We start from the raw sequence: 21964 nt of genomic DNA on the forward strand, positions 1-21964 counted from the left end.
TCATATTTTGAAAAGTTGCAAAACTCGATATTGAGCTAAAACTCAAAAACTGTTCTACTTATAATTTTTTGAAGGTCGGTTTCGAAATCAGCACTAAATTGTGCTTCAAAAATTTTGGTCGTTGACAAAAGTTCACGACTTTCGTTTTATTTTGTAAACTTGTGTAATCGCTCTGATGAAAATCTCAATAATTCTGGAGGAATTCCCGGAATAATGTTCAGTATTTCAAAGGAATGCATGGAGGAATTTCATAAGGAAACCTTGATGGAAGACCTGATTGAGTCGTTTGAGGAATTCCCACAGGATTGCTTAGTATAATCTCCGACGGAATTGGATTTCCATTAATCATCCCTGGAAAAATTCTTATGAAATCTCTGACGAGTTCGAAAAAACACTCTTTTCGCGATAACTTTTTGTTTTTCAATATTTTTCAATTAAGCTTTAACACAAGAAGTGCATATCCTTCAAATTTAGGGATTTGATATGGATTTTTGGATTGAACACTTGGTTCCGGAGTTATTCCGGAATAAAAATGGGTCATTGGAATTGTCCATATTGGGAAAAGTGAATTTCGATATGAGAAAAGTTTAGTTTTCAGACGTAATTGAACTAGAATGATAGAAAAATATGTCTGAAATTTCATCCCGGTCACTTAAGCGCCTTGGAACCAGGTTTACGGATGTTTCGAGGAACCGCTTCCGGGGTCAATTTTTGAATATAATTCAGAACCTCATACTGTAGTGTCTACCTAATGGTTGTCCGCATAGGATATCTACCTACATGAAATACTATTCATTACAATACCTAAATATCTAGGTATGATTCATTATGTCTACCTAAGATAGTATAAATACGGGTGGTCATTGGACCACACAGCAGAGACTGCACAAGCCTTGGACTTGTTAACATGTTTAATATTCTTCTTTTGGAGGATATAAAAATACGACACCTCAAATTTCTTGATTTTTTATGATATATCATTTCGAGCTATTTTTGTGATATTCGAAATAATTTGTCCATTTTGGAATCAATATGCGGATTTTACGGAAATCGGTGCCGGTGGTTGCGCGGTCTATTTTTCGAAACACATATAGCTTCATGCTTGAGTTGTTGGGCACAAACGAGGCTGTGTTGTGGATTGACATCTAAGCCGAAAGAGAGATGGTTCTTGAAAAAGTGAATGTTCATGGTGAGGGCTCGGGTTCAGTTTGGCTTTTTATTCCGCAGAATTATTACCGGTTCTGTGGCTTAGTTGGTTAAAGCACCGGTCTAGCGAATACGGGGTCGTGGGTTCGAATCCCACCAGAACGCGGTTTTTTTTTTCAAAAATTCATCTCTAAATTTGTCAATTAGCAACATTCTGTGTCTTCTAACTACAAGTTTTTCTGCAAGCTTCATGATTTTGAAACTTGTAGCCAGTGTTGGTAAAATCTCAAATCTCATGCTTGAGTTGATTAACGCGCGATTCTTGACTCGCCAAACTCACCGCCGAAAAAATCATGCATGAGTTGACTCGCGATTTCACTCATTCCGTTATTTCTTGGTGTTTTTATTATATACATCGAAGTTTTTAGGATTATATGATAGAACAAAAGCAAACCTATCGTACAACAACATTGGATGTCGTTCAAATTGATTTGGATTCGTTCTACAAGCGAACGAGATTTCGGCGCTTGACTCATGAGGGCGAGATTTTGCATGAAAATCTCGCGCGTGAGAAAATGATTCAGAATCGCGCGCGAGTTTGCTCACGCAGGAGCGGTTCATGAGTGGGCTTTGAGTGTGATTTGACCAACACTGCTTGTAGCATATGAATATATTTGGGTATTTTGGAATCCGTTTACCGATTTTCCAGAATCATGTTTCCAGGGCCATGTTTTGAAAATGATTCAATGCTGTCATGCGACACTTCATACATCGGCTTTCGAAATACACTATACTGGTGTATGGAAGTTTCTGAATCATAGAATGCTAGGATTCTTGCTGGATTATTTCGAGCAATCTTCCTGCAATTCCTCCAAAAAATTCTCCAACGATTCCTTCAGCGACTCCTCCATGGATTTCTGCAGAACACCTCCACCGATTCCTCCAATAGGGAAATCCTCTTGGCATATATTCAAGGAACTTCTTCTAGCATTCCTCCAGCCAAGCTTGCTATTCGATGAAAACATTCGCGAAATGATGCGACCAGGGGACTGTTATGGTCTTCTTGTTTTCTTACCCAGCATAAAAACTATGCTGCTGTGTTAAAAGATAGGTTGTCAGCTTGAGCCCTACGCTTGAGCCGCTGTTATGCTGGCTACGAAAACATTCCATTGGTGGGATAGGGATGCCAAGTCCTTGGATGCGACTTGCTTTCGACAACGAATACGTTTTCGCCCATCCTCGCTTTATTCAATCAACCTCCCATACGAGTAGCACACGAACGGACTCAACACTAATCAGCATATTTAGTTGACTCTTCCTTTTCGCCGTTGAGCCGTTGCGTTCTAGCCAAGCATCTCTTTTCATCGCTTTCGATGCTTTTCGACAGCTTATCACGAAGCATCGTTGGCTGGAAGCTTTATTAGTATGGTATCGGTACATGCGAATGTTGCTTCTGTGTGCGTGTCGAGCGTTCGGGCCGTAGCTTCGCAAACCAACCTATTCGGTATGGTTCGGTTGTTCGGGCGAGCGTGTGGCGGCACAGTCAGATGTGTGCAAAATCGTTTGTGATTTACATCATGTTCGTTTTGCCACCTCTTTGCTGCTGGTCATCGCTGATCAGTCGATCAGTGCACAGTTCAATCGCACGCGATAAATATACAGTTGATGAGTTGTGATGAGCACTAGTGAGGTGATAATTTGCATCATTGCCTCCAGCCATTTCGGATGGGATTTCAGAGACTTATTATCTCCCGAAATACTTCTTCTAGAGATTTCAGAATCCTATAATGATTGCGTTAAATCATCCCAGCAAGAGTTTTTTGGGATAAATCCCAGGAGAAATTCTTAGGAGAATCCCTAGAATAATACCGTGAAGTATTATAGTAAGAATTTCTGGATGAGTCATGGGAAGAATTGCTGGAACAACCACAGCAGAAATTGCTTGTGAAATCCAGCTGGAATTGCTTGAGAAAGGTCAAGAGGAGTTCCTGGAGGAATACCATTAGAAATTTATGCGAAAATCTTTGGATAAAATCTCTTGGATAAAAATTTCTGGAGGAATCACCGGATGAACTTCTGGAAGAATCTTTGGAAAAATCACTGTAGGAAATCTTAGAAGGATTCGGGAATGTACCATTGTAGAAATTTCAACAAAAATCCTAGAGATTACTGGAGGAAACCATTCTGAAATTTCTAAAGATCAGGAATGTCTTGAAAATCAAAAGAAAAATTTCTTGAGGAAATACCTGCAGAAATATCTCGATAAGTCCCTGAAGGAACTGGTAGAGGTATTCTGAAGGAATCCACAGAGCAGACCCAAGGCCCTGATGGAATCACAGGAGAAGTTTCTGAAAAAAATCTCAGGAAGATTTCCCGGAAAAATTCCAGCAAGAATGCCAGGATAAATGCCTAAAGCAATCACTAAAATCATTCTTAGAGATACGGTAGCTAGAATAACTGAAGGAATTCTTGGACAAAATCTCTGGACGATTTCCTGGATGAGTCCTTGAAGAAATCTCTGGCAGAACAACCGAAGCAATTTTTGGAAGAATTCCAGGAAGATTGCCCGGAAGGATCACAACAAGAAAGCTCTAGAGGAACCCCTAGCAGAATTTCTGAAGAACCACAGTTAGAATTTCTGGAGGAGTCTAAACAAGAATAGTTTGAAGAACCACAGGAATAGTACGTGAGGAATCCATGCTGGAATTTCTGGAGGAAGGCCACGGGGAGCTGCTGGAGAAATACTATGATAAATAACTGGAGGAATTCCTGGATAAAATCTCAGAAGGAATTTCTAGACAATTCACCGGAGGAACTTCTATAAGAATGTCCGGAATATTGCCATGCTTAATCCTAGAAAAAAATCCTGAAGAAATCCCACGAGAAAACTGTTGGAGAACTCCTGGAGGTATTACAGTAAGAATTTCTGGATGAGTCCTAGAAGGATTTGCTGGTAGGACCACAGTTGCAAGCAATTGCTTGACGAATCACAGCTGAAATTTCTGGATAAAATCTCTGAAGATGTTCTTGGAGAAATCACTGGAGCAATGGAATATTGCATTGAATGATCCCACAAAAAATTCTTGAAGAAGTTTCTGGAGGAATTCCTATAAGTTCAGGAGATTTCATAGAAGGTGTTTCTAGAGAAATCATAGTAGGAAATGCTGGAAGAGTTGAATTTTTTAAGAGTTCTTTTTTTAAAATTTGAACTTTTTTTTTCATTCTTTATGTCTTCCGTAGGAGTAAATGATTGAAGTGGTTGCCCCTTATTACTAGTTTCTAAACTTCGTCTATTTTTTGTCTTATTTTAATGTTTTTTTTTACCAAAAGGCTATTTGCAGTTCAGTTGGAATATATGGGCCTATCTTGATGCATGAAAATTCATTGCCTGTATTTCCTAAGAAATCGTTTTTCTTGGATCGCAGTACGCAGTTGAACACGAAAATGGGCATAAGGATTTGTGAAAGAAATGAGAAGGTTTGGGGAACACCTAAAACTAGCTTCCCACCCCATTTTTAGAAGATCATTTGGTAATAGAAAAATAAATAGTGCATGTTAGTAAACTGATTTTGAAATTACGCAACTTTTGAAAAATATTTAAAGTCACCTTTCTCCCTCCCCCCTTTATTATTTCCTTACTACGACTATGCCTAATCCTTTCAAGGTGGGTTCTGGTGGCTTACAGTGGTAAAAAAAGAAAGAATAAATTTGGATTTGATAACTGAGAATTTAGTATAGAATATTGATTGTGTGTACTGATTTGAGAACTCAATTTCTCTGCCCCTTGCGAGCCCATATCACCGGCTACGACTATGTGTGATATTTTTCTCGATAATGCAAGATTCTAAGCTTCTAATTGGCACAAGAAAATTGATTATTTGTTACTTCATGGTCAAGTTATGATTTTATGAAATTTTTGGACGATTTTGAAAGAATTGCCCCTTATTACTGTTTTTCCTAGCTTCGCCCATGATTTGCATTTTCTTTGGAAGTACCTCACCTGAAGATTGTGACCGTGAAAGAAAATCATGATTTGCTTGCAAAACGGGGCTGATATAAATTGTTATATGTTAGGCGAACACATGAATGGGGTGCCCCCCATTTGCCCTTATCCTTGCTACGACTATGTTCGATATTTTTTCTAGCAAGGTGAGTGTTGGCGGTTTCCAATGATGGAAGAAAATTGTAATTATATGGATTATCAGCAAAGATATAAACATTTGAATTAGTGTAACGCTGTTTTTAAGGAGGTGCTCCTCTTTGAAAAGCCCCCTTTTATCGTTTTTCCTCGCTACGACTATGTATGAAAAATTATTATGAATGCTGAGGCCCCAAGATTTTCGGCAATATAAAAAATTTTACATTTGGGTTTAAAACGGAGAAGATATGATGCTCCGAAAATTAGTGTAACGCTAATTTTAAGCACCGTCGCCTGAGAGTTAAAGGAAGAACACATTTAGTAATTTTTGTGTGGTATTGTAAAATTGACTTATTTTCCTCTATATGGGTAAAAATTTCAACCCGGTATAACTTAATCCGCCGTGAGAAAATATTACATTTTATAACGTTGTATTAAGTATCAATACACACTTAATTTGGAATACCGTGTTCGGTGATTTTTTGACGAAAATAGAACAGCTGTATACAGCTATACTGCATTGTTTACCTTTTGCACCATGTTTTGACAGTTGGTGTACTGAGCTTCAGTTAAATCAATTAGCGAAGCTACCGAAATAGTTCTGCTGTTCTATTTTCGTCAAAAAATTGCTGAACAGGCAATTCACGATTGAGTGTGTATATTGTTGATAAACGGTAAAAAAATCATTCAATTCGGTTCACTAGTTTCCGAGATATGACAGCTCAAAAATGAGTTGTCTAAAAAATAGTGTTTTACCCGAACGGTTCTAACTTCGCGAAAACTTATTCAATCGAGTCCAAATTTGTACCAATGATGCACATATAATTGGTTGATAAACAGTCAAAATTTGAGATTATTTGATGCACTCTATGAAAAGTTACAGCATGTTGATTTTTTTTCGTGGGAGAAAAAAAGTTGCCCATCCCAAACATTTTGGCCACCCCCTGTAGCTTATAAAATTTCCTTTCAAAAATATATTTTTTGGGAATTTTTCCGGACTGCGAAAATAGTTTTTCCGACTTTTCCACCCGATTTTCCTCAACAGTAAAAAAAATTGTGGAAAACAATTTTCATTTAATATTTTTTTTTTGAATTGCTGAGAAAATTTGCTTACGATTTCACAAAAATACATTGTGTCTATGATGCTTCGTTCTTGAGTTATGATTTTTTAAAGAGAACGGCTCATATAGCACATCTGGACAATATCCACAAAATTGGTCATAACTCAGGAACGGAGAAAAACGACATCTTGAAAATTTGACAGAATATAGCTTATAAAATTTCCTTTTAAAAATATTTTTTTTGGGAATTTTTCCGGAGTACGAAAGTAGTTTTTCCGACTTTTCCAACCGATTTTCCTCAACAGTGGAAAATTTTGTACAAAAAAAAATTTTATTTTGTATTTTTTTTTTGAATTGCTGAGAAAATTTGTTTATGATTTCACAAAAAAAAATGTATCCACGATGCTTCGTTCTTGAGTTATGATTTTTCAAAGTAGGTGGTGTCTGTGGAAAATTTTTGGTTTCCACTGGAGTTTTCCGGAAAATTAGGCGACCCTGTTTTTTCAATTTTTTTTTGTTCATATACATATATGTGAACCCTACCTGTGAAAAAAATTTCATTAAATTCTGAGAACCTTGGTACCAATTTGTACGATAATAAAAAAAAAATGTTCAGATCTTAGCAAAATTTCGAAATCTAGTTGTTTTATTGTTTTCTTTTTCTCGGGGGATTTCGGCTTTCAGTCAAAGAAAAGTGTTGATTTTTGTATCTTAACTTTCGTATCTTCGTATCGTAACGTTTCGATCGAGATGTTGGGATCTTCTTCAGGGCTCGAAAATAATGAATTTGTCTGACCCCGTGTATATCACCACTTTTCTTTGGTCGAAAGCTTATATCCCCGAGAAAGAAGTCAGTTTTTGTAAAACTCAAATAAAGTTTGTATTGGGATTGAATCGACTGTATGGTACAATTAACTAGTTTTGGCTACGCAGTCATGAAATGAACAAACGACGTAGTTTATTTGCCCATCGTTTCGACCCCATGGTTAACCCGTAAAGTACCAGGACGGACCAAACATTTTCAAACTGCTCGTTCTCAGCAGTGCATTGACCGATTCTTAAAAACTTGGACTATTCAAGGGGAATAGTTGTACTAACTTTTACCTTCGGTGCCGCCCCGCGAAACCCCTCCCCCTTTCGGGGGAGGCAAATATGTCTGTCTTTTTTTTCTATTCTTCTGTTTCGCTCAAAATACTAACATTTATCGAAGTGATGATCAAAAATTGGATAGTGTATGGTATATATAACTTACGTTGGCCATCCGGTGTAGAAAAAAGTCACATTTAGTTAGTTTTCCAATAAGAAAACGTGATGTGAATTTTGTGGTTAGGCGTACTGTGCAATATCGTTATTTTAAAATGCCCAGTAGAAAACAGCTGAACACCGAACTTGTAATGAATTGCTGTTTTCTAGGTGCATTCAGTAGTTGTTTTGTTAAATATTATGAGTTTTCTAGATTCAGTAAGCTATTTTCCATGAAAAACTTATTTATTCAAGCTTTGTACTACAGCTTCAGTTCATCATGGGGGTGACTTTGGGCCATATAAAAGCAATGCAATCAGTACAAGAACCCTACAAATGTGAATTAAAACAACTAAAAGTATTCGCATTATTTTATGCATATTACGGTGTAGTTTTGAAATAAATGTAAGATTCATACTAAATTAAGAATGCACGCATGTCAGTTACTATGTAGATGATAGAGAAATATTACTTTTGTCATTTGAGAATGTTGGTTGGAGTTATATTTACGGAATAGCATATGTATTGCATTGGATCATTGAACCACAGACAAACAGATGTAACACCTTAAACGATTTTTATGGAAATCCATCGCCCAGTTCACACTACCATCACCTGGTAGAAAAGTTGCACGAATCACTGTGTTGTGCCATATCGCCAACAGAAGGCGATAGTGTGAAACGTCAAACGCATTTGAAAAACGATGCGCGCGCCTCTAGTTGTGAAAGCCATAACTATGAAAATGTAAAATGTTCGTTGAAAACGTGGTCGATGGAAATTTTGCAAGTGTTACGTCTGTTTGTCTGTGATTGAACGTAGATTATGAATGTTATCAAACTTTCACGTTTGTTCGCCTGAAATGTTATTTTAAAGCGACTACAGCAGTGATTGGTTGTGCGCAAGTATCTATATGTTCAATAGCTTGGATTTGCAAGCGATATTTTCTCATATTGAACTTTTTTGTTGGAATTTTAGTGTTTGGCCTAATGTCACCCCCTAGAAGGGGTGAAATTGGGCCAATTTCAATTGGGCTATATCATTGTCAAAATTAAAGTTGAAGCATGTATACTTTGAACAATCCTAACCAATATGAAAATGAACGTGCCCATCGAATTTAACATTGATTTAGAGCTAAAATATTGTCTTAACGACCTACAAAGGGATGATCTATGTAATTTTGGCCCAATGACACCCCCACTAACGGTAGTTTGAGCAAATGCTTCTGGTTTTTCAGTAATTTCGATAACCAGCATCCAAAATCCCACCGGAGAAGTATGGTAAGTGGGGGCAGGATGGGTCACCTAAGAAATGGATCCCTATAACTTTCTGAATATAAATCGCATTTCTCTGTATTCTACCACGACTCTCAGATACACTAGTCAGCTATGATATAAGAGTATAAAAAGGTAATAAAGTTTGAAACCTGCTTCTTGACAAAAAAATTTCAAAACATGACCCATCTTGCCCCACCTCATTTTAACGGGGGCAAGATGGGTCAGCTATAAGAAAACTCGATTTTTCTCCAACAAAAAATACTATATCTTCTAGTTTTTCTCTATACATCTGAGCTTCATAGACGTACAGATTACATGAAGAAAGTGTTGAACATATCGGTAGATTATTCTCAGAACTAGAAGATTTTTGTTCGGGTAGCCATAAACGGACTTTGAAAACCTATATTTTTTGAAGGAAAATTTAAAAAATATGTTCTCAAATTATCAGTGCTCTCATCGCTTCGATAATGCAGGTCACAGAATAGCCTTTCCATGAAAAATAAAGCATTTTCAAAAACTATGCAAACATACCGAAAAATTAGGGTGACCCATCTTGCCCCGTCTACACAATACACGTAGTTATATGGAATGTATAGCATAAGACCAAGCCCACTCATGGGCTCAATCAAGCGTTTTAACGTTAAGTAGAGCCCCGAACAAAGAAGCGAACCGCACCGGTCGCTGCTAAGTAGGGCTCGAAAGCGAAAAGTTTACGTACGGTTCATAGCAGGGCTTAGAATATAGAGACACGCAAAGTACGGTCTCTATCCGTAGGCTCGTGCGCTCTCTCGCGTTTAGCTCTCTCCAAGTATTTCGAAGAATCATCTTTGCGCGTAAATACAACGCAGTAGAGCTGGCCGCTTTGATGCATGTGTCATATCTATGATATGCTGCAAGCACCAATAATGACAAGAGAAGTAACACGATTGCTTTCCAGGGTGATTCCGCACTGGCTGCGTATGTATAAGATTAGATAAGAGTAGTTACGATTTTTCAAAGATGCTTTGACTGTACCTAACTCAATTCAGATATCATAGAAACACTTCAGTATTTTTTTTTGTAAAAACAAACTTTAATCATACCGATAATAATCTAAAAAAAATGTAGTCGAGCTGCCAAGTTTCATCTATTAAAATAGGCGGTGTGCAGGACTGCCATATTGTAGGTACCTCGTTATAGAAAAAACAAGGTGTTGGATGTTAAAATACATCGATTGTTGTATGAAGTGCCAAAAAGGAGAGTGAGCTCATTATGTACTTTGACAAATACGCAGTCTACTTCAAGCGCATAGAATCTGCTTCCAACAAAATATTCATATATCAGCACCCAAAAGATCGCAATATATATTAAGATTTTCGATTGATGCTTTGTAACTAAAAGGTTGTGACTGAGTATATTAGCTGATGTTAAAATACACGTTAATGGAAAAAGGTTACGCAAACTTATCGCAGACTGTACAGCTTGTACTATGACCAGGATTCAAGAATCTTGACCTACGCGAAGTTGTAAAGGAGACAACTACGTTATAAATGTGTTGGAAATGCAAGGGATGTAATTATTCAATAAACCTAATACCGTCTACCCCCGTTGGTTTGACCTCATCTAATCTGAACATTTTTTAATTTGACCCCCGCTAATCTGCACATCGTTCAAACTAAAAATGGTTCAAACGTCATTCTGCTCATGGAACGGAGTGAAACGGAACGCAGAATCAAAACAAAACAGCAAAAAGGGTTGCCATCAGTGTGTTTTCCGTTGCCTACAGGGTTACTAGAAGTTCAAATTAAAAACTGAACCCCGTTGGTTTGCATGAGGTGTCGTTCAAACCAACGGGGGTAGACGGTAATTAAAAAAGATGCTCCAAATCTCAAATTCAGATAAATTTCTTGCGAGAAAGGCAACATGGATATCGAAGAGATGGATATTATTTTAGATAAAAATTCAACCTACAAGTCATACAGTAAGCAACAAACACATAATTTAAAAAAAGATTGCTTGAATTCCGAGATTAAATACAATCATACATTATTGCGAAAATAATATCTTTAAACGCACCAAAACTGGTACAAATCTCCAAGGGCATTATTTATTTGAGTTCAATTTTTACTAACTGTTTTCAGTCTTATACTGAATAAGATTTGCAATAACACCATAGAAATACACAAAATATTGCGATGATTTACAGAAGTGCAAAAAACCGATGAAACGGATAGAATAGAGACCACCGGTGCGCAAAGGCGACCGATCATTATTTTACTCACATGGAAACGAACGACCGGTGCGAAAATGGGTGGATAACGAAATTAAAAATCGTTAACGACGTGCTGTTGCGTGTGTAGTATTAAGCCCACGAGTGGGCTTGGTCTAAGGAGTATAACGAAAAAATATTTTATTTTTTTCTGTGCGAGGAACGTATAGAATTTTCAAAACAATATACCACTTTTTTGTGTATCCCCGTCGTTCATCTGGGAAAATTATTGAAAGATTCAAAACATATATTGAGCGATTGAAAACGGTACTGACCCATCTTGCCCCCTGACCCATCTTGCCCCCACATACCATATAATTTAGTTGCATGACAGTGTCCAACATTGTTGGGGACCATTTGGTTTCGATGTAAGAATACCAGGCCCATCGGAAGATCCGGAACATCCGTAAAAATGGCCATTTGATAAAAAATCCTCTAGAGCTATGTAATTTTTTCCAATACAATCAAAATTCTTGGTCTAAGACCATAGTCACTGATTTGGTCCTCTTATGGACCACAGTGGCCACCTTTTGGCCCATCGGAAGATCCGGAACATCCGTAAAAATGGCCATCTGATGAAAATTCCTCTAGAGCTATGCGATTTTTTCCAATACAATCAAATTCTTGGTCTAAGACCATAGTCAATTATTCGGTCCTCTTATGGACCACAGTGGCTACTTATTGGCCCATCGGAAGATCCGGAACATCGGTCTAAATGGTCATTTCATGCAAATTTCTCTGCGTTTTTTTCCAATGCAATCAAAATTCTTGGTCTAAGACCATAGTCAATGATTCGGTGCTCTTATGAACCAAAGTGGCCACTTCTTGACTCACTGGAAGATCCGGAACATCCGTAAAAATGGTTATTTGATGAAAATTCCTCTTGAAATGTACGACTTGTTTTTCAATTCAATCAAAACTCTTGGTCTAAGACCATAATCGATGATTGGATACTCTTATGGACCAAAGTGGCCACTTATTGACCCACCGGAAGATCCGAAATATCCGTAGAAATTGTCATTTCATGAAAATTTTTCTAGAGCTGTGCGATTTTTTCCAAAACAATCAAAATTTTTGGTCTAAGACCGATGTCAATGATTGAATATTCATAAGGATCAATGTGGCCACTTATTGGCCAACGGAACATTTGTAAAAATTTGCATATCATGAAAATTCATCTAGAACTATGCATTTTTTTTCAATACAATCAAAATTCTTGGATTAGACCGTAGTCAATAATTGGGTTATGGACCGAAGTGGCCACTTATTGGCCCACCGGAAGATCTGGAACATCTGTAAAAATGTTTATTTCATGAAAATTTCTCTAGAGCTATGCGATTTTTTCCTATACAGTAAAAATTCTTGATGTAATGCCATAGTCAATGGTTATGAACCAAAGTGCATGCACTGTGCAGCGTGTATTTTGCCAACAGGAAGAGCAGAGGAACCCGCGTAAGCTCATCCATTGGCCGTGTGCGCAACACATTTCCTCGAGAAACTTTTTCCCAGATATTTTTTCATTGCTTCGGCAGATTATGTTGCGGGGGGCTTGTATTAGTTTTCTAGATATTCCTGCCTGAAATCTCTACATAAAATTCGTCCCGTAATTCCTCGTTATTCTACTAGGGATTCCAAATTTGTTGTGAATTATTCTTGTGAAATTCCTTGAGAAGTGCCTCCAGGAATTGCTCCAGGAGTTGCTTGGGAAGTAGCCCGAAGCGCTCTTCCAGAATTATTTTCATTGATTAGTTCAGAGATTCCTCTAAATCGAAATTTCTGTAAGCTTAGAGAAAGCTTACTCATTCTGTGGGTCAAAATTTCCATAGAAATTCCTTCAGAAAATCCTTACTGCATTCCTACGGAAAATGCTCCTGGCGCGTAGGTGCTGTTTGCATTTGCTGTCAAGTTTTTTTTTCGCTTCCGCGTTACCTCCAACACGAACAGTGAAAAATGAACTAACTATTGCGCTACGCCATCCGGAAAGTGATGCGGGTGAAAATCTTTAACAAGTTTAGTGAGGATTAAGGAAAGCCGTGTAAAGTGAAGCAATTTAAGTTCGTAAAGTTTGTACCGCGATTGGATTCAAGCTGCGGAAATGAAATGAAAAAAAAAAACAGTTCGTGGTCCAGTGGTCGTCGCGAGTGTGGCGCATTCCAGTGCAAGGAACGCGAATCGTTCCCGGTCAGGATAAAGACCCATTACGCGGACGCTGAGAACCTATAGCAACTAGCCGTCAAAGTGTTTTCGGAGTTAGAAGTCCAGCTGGTGTTCTCGATTTTATGGCTTGGTTTGGAAAGCGAATAAGCCCTGTGGGGGAAAACCAAGGGAAACCCTGAGTAAGGAAAGGCATGCTGCTATGGCAGCAGTGACGCCGTGCGCTACTGTACTTAAGATACTAGTGAAAAGCTTTCTGGAGGACGATGTTGCATTTGGAGATTTTCCTTCAACGGAGTTTAATGGCGAATTGGTGAGATCGTTCCAGGCTACATATTATTTTCTTTTCTTTCCTCTTCTTTCGCAACTTCTTGAGGAACTTGTTTTTGTTACGTTACAGCGCCTCAACTCCTAGAAATCAGTGTTTTGTTTCATTTCAGAGAGCGAGCAAAGGCCAGGACACGGACCAAATACCTGTGTTCCATCCCAGGATTCCAAGGACTAAGGGGTGACATTAACCTTCTTAGCAACGTCATCCCCACAGATTTTTCACGTAGTTAGCTTTCTCTAAAAAACTGAGCGGTTGGTACGAGATGTCCCCGCCTTAATGGTTTTATTGTAGAATCAATAACGCTGCACAGTAGGCCTGGCCGCTTTAATGCTTGTAATACATTTTTGATGTACTGCAAGCATTAATAATGACAAGAAAAATGGTAGAAGTAGTCGATTCTATAATTTTCCAGGATTCTTTCAATGATTCTTTCAATGAATGGCTGTGTATGTGTAGACTAGACTAGACTAGACTAGACTGCATTCCTACGGAAAATGCTCCTGAAATTCATAAAGGAATTCTTCACAAAAACCTCCAAAAATCCTTCCAGGAATTAATCCAAAATTTCTTCCGGAAATTTGTCTATCAATTCTGACGGGAATTCGTACAGAGATTCTTCCAGAAAATTCCTCCAGATATTCTTCGAAAAATCCTCCATAAACTCTTCCGGGAATTAATCCTGGAAATTCCTCCAGGAATTCTTCTAGGAATTCCCCCAAAAAATCCTCTGAGAATTCCACCAGAATTTGTTCTGAGAACTCCTCCAGAAACTCCGGGTCTCCTCCAGAAACTCCTCCGGTAAATTCTCCAGAAATTGTTTCTGTAACTAATTCAGAAATTTTTCCAGAAAATCTTCAGAGAATCGAGAAAGTTCTTTAGGAATTCCTCCAGAAATTTCTCCGGATATTTCTCCAAAAATTCCTTCGTGAATTTCTTCTGGAATTCCTCAAGAAATTCCTGTGGGAATAATTCCAAAAATTACTTCGGGAACTCCTCCAGAAGTTTCTCTGGAACATTTCTCAGAAATTTCTCTGTAAATTCCTCCAGACATTTCTCCAGAAATTCCTTTAGATTTTTTTTTCGGATATTCCTCCTGAAATTCTTTCGTGAATTCCACCAGACGTTTCTTCGGGGATTCCTCCAGAGCTCCTTCAAGAATTTCTCCAGCAATTCTTTCGAAAAATTCGCCAGAAATTCATCAAGCAATTCCTCCAGCCATTCATCCAGAAATTTGTCAGGGAATTTTAGAAATTCATTTGGGGATCCATTTAGAAATTGCTTCGGAATTTCATCAAGTAAGGCTGATACAAATTTTATTTTCACTTTTTGTCCCCCCCCCCTTCAAAAATTTTTGGCTGAATTTTGTATTTTGAGGGGGCAAATAAAAAAATATTTATCAAAATATCGGGTCTTGGCAAAAATTCTTTAACAAATCCGAGGAGTTTTTAATAGTTTTCAAAATAAATACTTTATTATTTTTATCCCCCCCTTGACCAACCAAAGAGTGGTAGGACAAAAAGTGAAAAAAATATTTGTAACGGCCTAATTACTCTGGAAATTCTTCAAGAAACATCTCCGTGTGGTCCTCCAGAAACTCCTTCAGGAATTTCTTTAAAAATTCATCCGGGGATTTTTTAAAATTTCCTTTGAAGATTTTTCAGCAGTTTCTCCACGAATTCCTCGGATATTCCTCCTAGAGTTCCTGCATAAATTGCTCCGGTTATCCTTCCAGAAATTATCCAGGAATTCTTCCCGAAGTTTGTCGGGAAATTGCACTGGAAATTCATTCAGAAATAGATTAGAGAATTCCTCAATAAATTCCTCTGGAAATTACTCAACAAATTACTGCGAGAAATTTTCCAAGAAATTACTCTAGAGATTTCTCCAAAAATTTGGCTGATTTATCGACCGTATTTTATATTCAAGTAATTGCTATGGCTTTATCTGTTTCTACTCAGAATGTAAAGGAGTTGAGATCAAAGTGCATAATGAAATGATAGATATGATAGTATTTTCTAGGTTGCGAACAATTGTGAAAGTTTATAGAAGATGATATTAGGCATGAAGGCAATGTATTGAACGAATGCAGAAATTTCGCTAGGAATACCTCCATAAAAACATTATTGAATTCCTCCAGAAATATCAGCAGAAATGCCATCGTGGATTCCCCCAGAAATTTATTCCGGAAATTCCTCCGGACATTTCCCCAGGCATTCCTTCGAAATTTGCCATAAATTCCTCAGGGCATTCTTCGAGAAATTCCTCTGAAAATTCTTGAAAAAAAATCTCTAGATTATCCTCCGGGAATACCTCCAGAAGTGTCTCTGGAAATTCTAGTAATTCATTTGGGAATTCATCCAGAAATTTCTTTAAAAATTCATCTAAAAATTATTCCAGGAATTACTCTAGAAATTTCTCTTGAAACACCGCCACAAGGTCCACCAGAAACTCCTCCGGGTATTTTTCCAAAAATTTCCCCGGGGAGTCCTCCAAAAATTTTTCCGAGATTCCTCCAAAATTTTCTCCGGAAATTCCTTCAGAAATTCTTTCAGAAGTTACACCATGAATTCCTCCATAAGTTCTTCTGGAAATTTCTCCAGAACTTCCTTTGGGAGTTCCTCCAGATAGTCTTTCTCAAATTTCTCCAGAAACTCCTCCTAAAATTCCTTGGGGAATTCCTCCAGAATTTTTTTCAAGAATTTCTCTAGAAAAATTTCCTCGAGAATTCCTTTAGAAATTCCTCCGGGAGTTCCTCCAAAAATTTCTCTAGACAACGAGTTCTACAGAAATTGTTATAACTTTGGTAATTATAGTATGTACTATTTTTCCATGTTCTTAAGCTGATTTTTCACATTAATTATTGTAAGTACTACGTATGACAAAAAACAAGAATTTCAAAAAATATGATTACACATTTTTACAAAATTTCAAATTTTGCCTTATTTTCCCGCACCTCAACATATATAAACCCTTTCAATGATCTTAGATCGGCTTGCAGCATTATGAAGACAATTTAATTATTGAAAATTTAAATACTAATTTACTTTGTTTCGTGTTATAAAATTAGCTTACAGATACAAATCTCCCTACTGATTGTATCATAAACATATGTACCTACTATAATCGGATCAAAACTATTGGGAAACTTTTTGTTCCGCTCAATATTCATTGAACCCGTCCACCTTTGCATTTACCTACCTACATACCTACATTCAATTTCGCAAACTATCACAGTCACCGATGTAATTAATATCCCTTTCTCCTTCCTATTCGTCTTTCTTGCTTCCTTTCAGACCGTACGCGTTGCGGGTGGTCAGACGTGGGAGGATCAATCCCTAGCGGACTGGCCCGATGACGATTTCCGAATTTTCTGCGGCGATTTGGGCAACGATGTGAATGATGAATTGTTGACGCGCACCTTCAACAAATTTCCTTCGTTCCAGCGCGCCAAAGTGATACGGGACAAACGAACGAGCAAAAGCAAGGGTTACGGTTTCGTAAGCTTTAAAGATCCGCAGGATTTCATTCGGGCAATGAAGGAGATGGATGGTAAGTTCTGTTTTTGGAATTATTTTTTTTATTTTGGTTGGTTTGGTATGTATCGATATGGTACACAGTTTTTATACACAAAGAGTCAAGACATCACATAGAGAAATCTGAGTCGTTAGTGGGTCATTCCATATGAAGTGTGGATCATCATTTACAAATTTGTCCCCTTTTCGTAAAAAAAACATAAATGAATTAATTGAATTTAACGCCTTAATCAACTTTCTGCTTTTATTCAATTGTTACTGGTAAAAAAATCCGGTGGTGCAACCAAACATGTTGTTTTTACTATGCAAATTCCACGAGATTGTTCAATTTAAATCGGAATTCCGATGGTCAATCAAAACATTTCCTTCACTTCCTGTGGAATAACCTCACTTTGGATGGCACAATTACATAATATCTAAATAAAATAAATAGAATTAAATGCTAACCCTTTCATCAGCTGCAATACACAAATTAACCCATTGGACCCCAACCGTACGAGACGAATAGCTGAGGTACATTATACTGTCTCCGTGGTGAACTGGGTTTGGAAGGTACAAAGATGGTGCCATCGGCGTACTCGTCCGGCTCTTTGAAACCGCCACTCTGGCTCATTTCGTTTGGTTGTGCATTTGGTTCTGGATATCTCGATCCGTACGGTAGCATTCTGGGCTGTTCAAGTTCGTCTTCAACGGGTCGCAGTTCGCGGTTAGCGTCCGTCTCAGCAGCTTCTTGCTCGCGAAGTTTCTGCATCTGTTGCTGCAGCTGATGTTGGGCGTAAGCCTTTTGCTGTTTGGTGTAGTGGTTCAGATACAGCATGGTGAATGGCATTCCCGATGCACCCCAACCGCGTGACATGAAGACATCTTTTTTGATGGGTGGCATTATGCTGTTGTTGATATCCTTTGCGCCAGACTGCGGAGATTGAGCAGGATGGCCGTGCGATGAAATAATCAGTGCCACAATGCACAAACAGATAAACGTTGGAAATTGACTCTGCAAAGATAGAACAGAAAGACAACCTTGTCACAACCAGGAAATCAATAGAAAAACTATTTCGAAATGACCTTTTTTTCATCCCATGTACATACTAGGTATTCAAAATTACAAGTGCTACGAGTTAGTAAGCATTGTAATCAATAAATAATTGAAACGAAATCCGAATACATAATATTTGACATTAACCCGTTAACGCCCAAGGTGTTTCACAATTTAAATCTTTCAATCAATTTTTTTATCGATAGCCTATAAAATAAACTTGATTTCAAGAAAAAATGGATGTTTATTGTGTCTTTTCATCAACATTCTTCAATGTAGGTCCTCAACATCTGATTTCAGCTAAACTTAGATAACGTATAAAATCACAAGATAATTCTGAACTAGTACAAGAGATGATAAATACCTACTAATATAAAAATAGAAAAATGACTGCCAGATTACAGCTTACTACAGGAATGTATGTTTCCAAAAACACTCTTATTTTTCTCACCTTCTATTTGCAGCCAATCTTATTTTATGAAATTATTTTTTTTTATTCTGTGAGACTATGCTAACATCTGTGAGACTATGCTAACAGTGTCTTGGTCTGGTTCTTGGTGGGTCCAATTTTTTGGAAGATTCCATGCAAAGTTGCATTTTTTGAATAAATTGTTGACATTATTCTTACGCTTGAATCATATTTTACATTATTCGGTACACTATCGAAGAGTCTCCTTCTCACCGACATGGAGTAATCTTCGCAGGAATTTCAGGAATATTAACTAGAGGATTCCTGGAACTATTCCCTGAAATAAGAAAATATCAGAAAAAAATAGGAAGGAATCACGAGAAAGTCCGGGAGGGATCACGTGAAGAAATCCTTGGAGGAATCCCGGCAGGGAATAAATTCCTAAAGGAAGGAAATAATCAATGAAGGAATCGTGAGAGAAATCTCTCAATGAATTCCTCAAAGAATCAAGTAGAAATCCCTAAATAAATCTCATGAAGAATATCTGAAAGTATGGCGGAAAGAATATCAGGTGGAATCAATGAACGAATTCCAGCAAAACTCCATAAAAGACTCTCGGAGGAATCTTTGAAGGGATTTCTGAAAGAATCTTGAGAGGAATCCCTAAAGGTAACCCTGGAAGAATCAATGAACGAATCCCAGGAGGACTCAATGAAGGAATCCTGCGAGAAAGTATTGAAGGAATCCTGAACGATAACCATAAAAAATCTGAAAGAATCTCTGAAGGAACTTTGGCATATGTCTCTGACGGAATCTCTGAACGAACCTTGGAGTAATCCTCGAAAAAATCTCAAAAAGAGTTCCACTCTGGACTATTGGAGGAATTTCTGAAATACAGTCTCGACTCGTTTTTATCAGTTTTTTGATCCGGTTTTATCACCCCCTGAGATTTCTTAGGTTGTAGTGTAGAACAATAGCCCAAAATAACAGCATTACATTGTTGTTCTTTAACTTCTTGTTAATCTTCTGCATCCTGCAATTACGACCCTAATGGCACATAGTTTGCATCCCATTTTGAATATTGAAAGCTTTCTTTGCCAATATTTTTTTGCATTTTTACTGCCCCCACTCGCATAAATATCCCATATGAATAGGAAACCCAGCAAAGATGGGACTGTTATGCGAGTGGGGGCAGTTTATCTCATGTAGCATATTTTGAGCGTAACTCCTGAAAAGTTGTTCAATGTGGGTCACAAAGGCCTGAGGGTTCATAGGAAGCATATTTTAGCATGAATTACATAACGCTGTTACATTCTAGCCCATGTAAACAACATTTGACAAATTAAACAGACGTTGGTTATACAAATAAAAAAGTAAACCAGGCTGGGAGGTAGTATCGTGGTGTACAGTATGCGGCAGGAAAAAATGCGAAAGTGTTTTTCAACTTCAAACTTCATTTTCGTCCATTTGACGTTAACCAATCTATGTTTCAACGTTCCATCACAGACAAACAGACGTAACACTCTTCAAAACAGCTTGGTAGTTGCATTTAACGATCAGTTCAAATTTCATTTGATTTCCGCGATCCTTCCTCCAGAGGCGCTAGTGTTCGATCGCTTTAACGTTTGCCAGTGTTGTACACGTTGCTGAATGATGCAAACGAAAATTACAGACAATTTGTGTAGTTGTGTGCGTGCTAGCAAACATCAAATCGAAATCCATCATGGCCGACAGTGTCTCGCGCGGTTATACCAACAGGTGGCAGTGTACTCATGAAAAAGACACCGGGCAAAAGTTTCTGATGAATTTCCTTTAAGAGTTACGTCTGTTTGTCTGTGGTTCCATGATCTCTTATAGGTTAGTTTTCTGAAAAGTTAATTAAAAATTTTCCAGTTTTGGTCACTAACCTGTACAGGGTGGCGTCTGAAGCTGAAGACAATCAGAATTTTCAAACCGCAGAAAAATACACAGGTCGCCAAATTTCGTATCTGATAAAACAATTTTTTTAATTTTATTTACAATATCATCATATTCATGAAAAAATAGTCATATATATCTCATATTTAGCGTGTAATAGTGCTTTGAACTTTTCGCATTTTTTCCTGCCGCACCCTGTACTTGCAATGTTCCTAGAAAACGTAAGAGTTCATCTCTTTATTTTATGTTCCTCTTCTCATTTTCCTATTTCCTAAGAAATCTTTGCAAAAATCATACACTCTCAAAACAGATTCCAGATTCGGGATAAGCAAATCCACGCATAGTCGTGTGCTTAATTAAACTATTAACTATAACTGATATCCTAGCAAAAAGTGACATTTGTTAGCTACTCTGAAAAGGTCAGGCAAATCTCTCATAAAACCCAAGGAGTAACCTTTTCTGGAATGTCAAAAAACAGAGAATATCCTGGATGAAACTTTGAAGAAGTTTAGAAAAAATAATCCTTGAAGTAATCCAGAAACTTTTTAGGACGAATCAAGGGAAATATCTGTGAGTGATAGCTGTCGGATTTCCAAAAATATGTTTCAATAAATCTCAGGAGGTACTCAGAAAGGAATCCTTAAAAATCCCTTGAAGAATCTCAAATGTAATCTATGGAGGAGTCCCGCCAAAAAAAATAATGGAGGTTTCCCGGGAACAATCATTGAAGAAATCCCAGGAAGTAACCATGAATGAATCCAAGAAGGAATCCCAGCCGGAGTCCTGAGGGGCTGAATGAATGCTAAGACATTTTTTAAGAATACTCTGGAAGAATCCCAGGAGGAATCAATTAAATAGAATTCAATAAAAAACCTGAAAATTATATGTAAAAATCTTAGATTAGATAGAATCTCTGGAGATTTCCGGTAGAAATATTTGAAGATTTTTCTAAACGAATCTTAAAAAAATCTAGCCAGAAATCCGTAGAAAAACATTGAGAGGAATTGTTGGGAGGATTCCAGAGTGAATCCTTGGGGTAATTCCTAAAGGAATCTCTACAATAATTCTCAAATAACTCTTGAAAGGAATGTAAACAGTTATGTTTGAAAAACAAAATGCAGGATGGAGCCTTGGATGAATACAACCAGACAATAGGGACGCTACGCCAAGAAGAAGAAAACGAACATCTGGAAGAAACTCTCTAAAGGAACCAATGATGAAAACTTCACAAGAATTTGTAAAAAAACTGTGGTGGAATATCTGCAGAATAAAGGGGCCATTCATAAACCACGTAGGAGGGGGGGGGGAGGTAAGTCAGGCCTAAGTTTACGCTCCATACTAATTTTCAATTTTTTGTATGGACAAAAGTCTATCAAAGATGGCGTTCTGAGATGGTCTTAATTTGGTCCACGTGGCTTATGAGCAGCCCCAAATAGTCATTTATTTATTTATTTATTATTACTATACACTGTCTT

At 37.6% G+C, this 21964-nt stretch overlaps 2 protein-coding genes across 2 annotated transcripts in view; one reads left to right on the forward strand and one right to left on the reverse strand.

Moving 5' to 3' along the window:
- LOC115264946 (RNA-binding protein 42) overlaps positions 1 to 21964 on the forward strand; it is a 65202-nt gene that overhangs the window by 3622 nt on the left and 39616 nt on the right. Inside the window, exon 4 of the mRNA XM_029869122.2 lies at positions 16888 to 17143. Within this exon, the coding sequence (XP_029724982.1) occupies positions 16888 to 17143 (256 nt within the window). The remainder of the gene's footprint in view (positions 1 to 16887; positions 17144 to 21964) is intronic.
- Positions 17164 to 21964, reverse strand: part of LOC109420831 (uncharacterized) — a 38080-nt gene continuing 33279 nt past the window's right edge. The window contains exon 2 of the mRNA XM_029869123.2: positions 17164 to 18121. Within this exon, the coding sequence (XP_029724983.1) occupies positions 17600 to 18121 (522 nt within the window). The 3' untranslated portion in view covers positions 17164 to 17599. The remainder of the gene's footprint in view (positions 18122 to 21964) is intronic.

Source organism: Aedes albopictus, chromosome 2 (assembly GCF_035046485.1).
Source record: "Aedes albopictus strain Foshan chromosome 2, AalbF5, whole genome shotgun sequence".
NCBI lineage: Eukaryota > Metazoa > Arthropoda > Insecta > Diptera > Culicidae > Aedes > Aedes albopictus.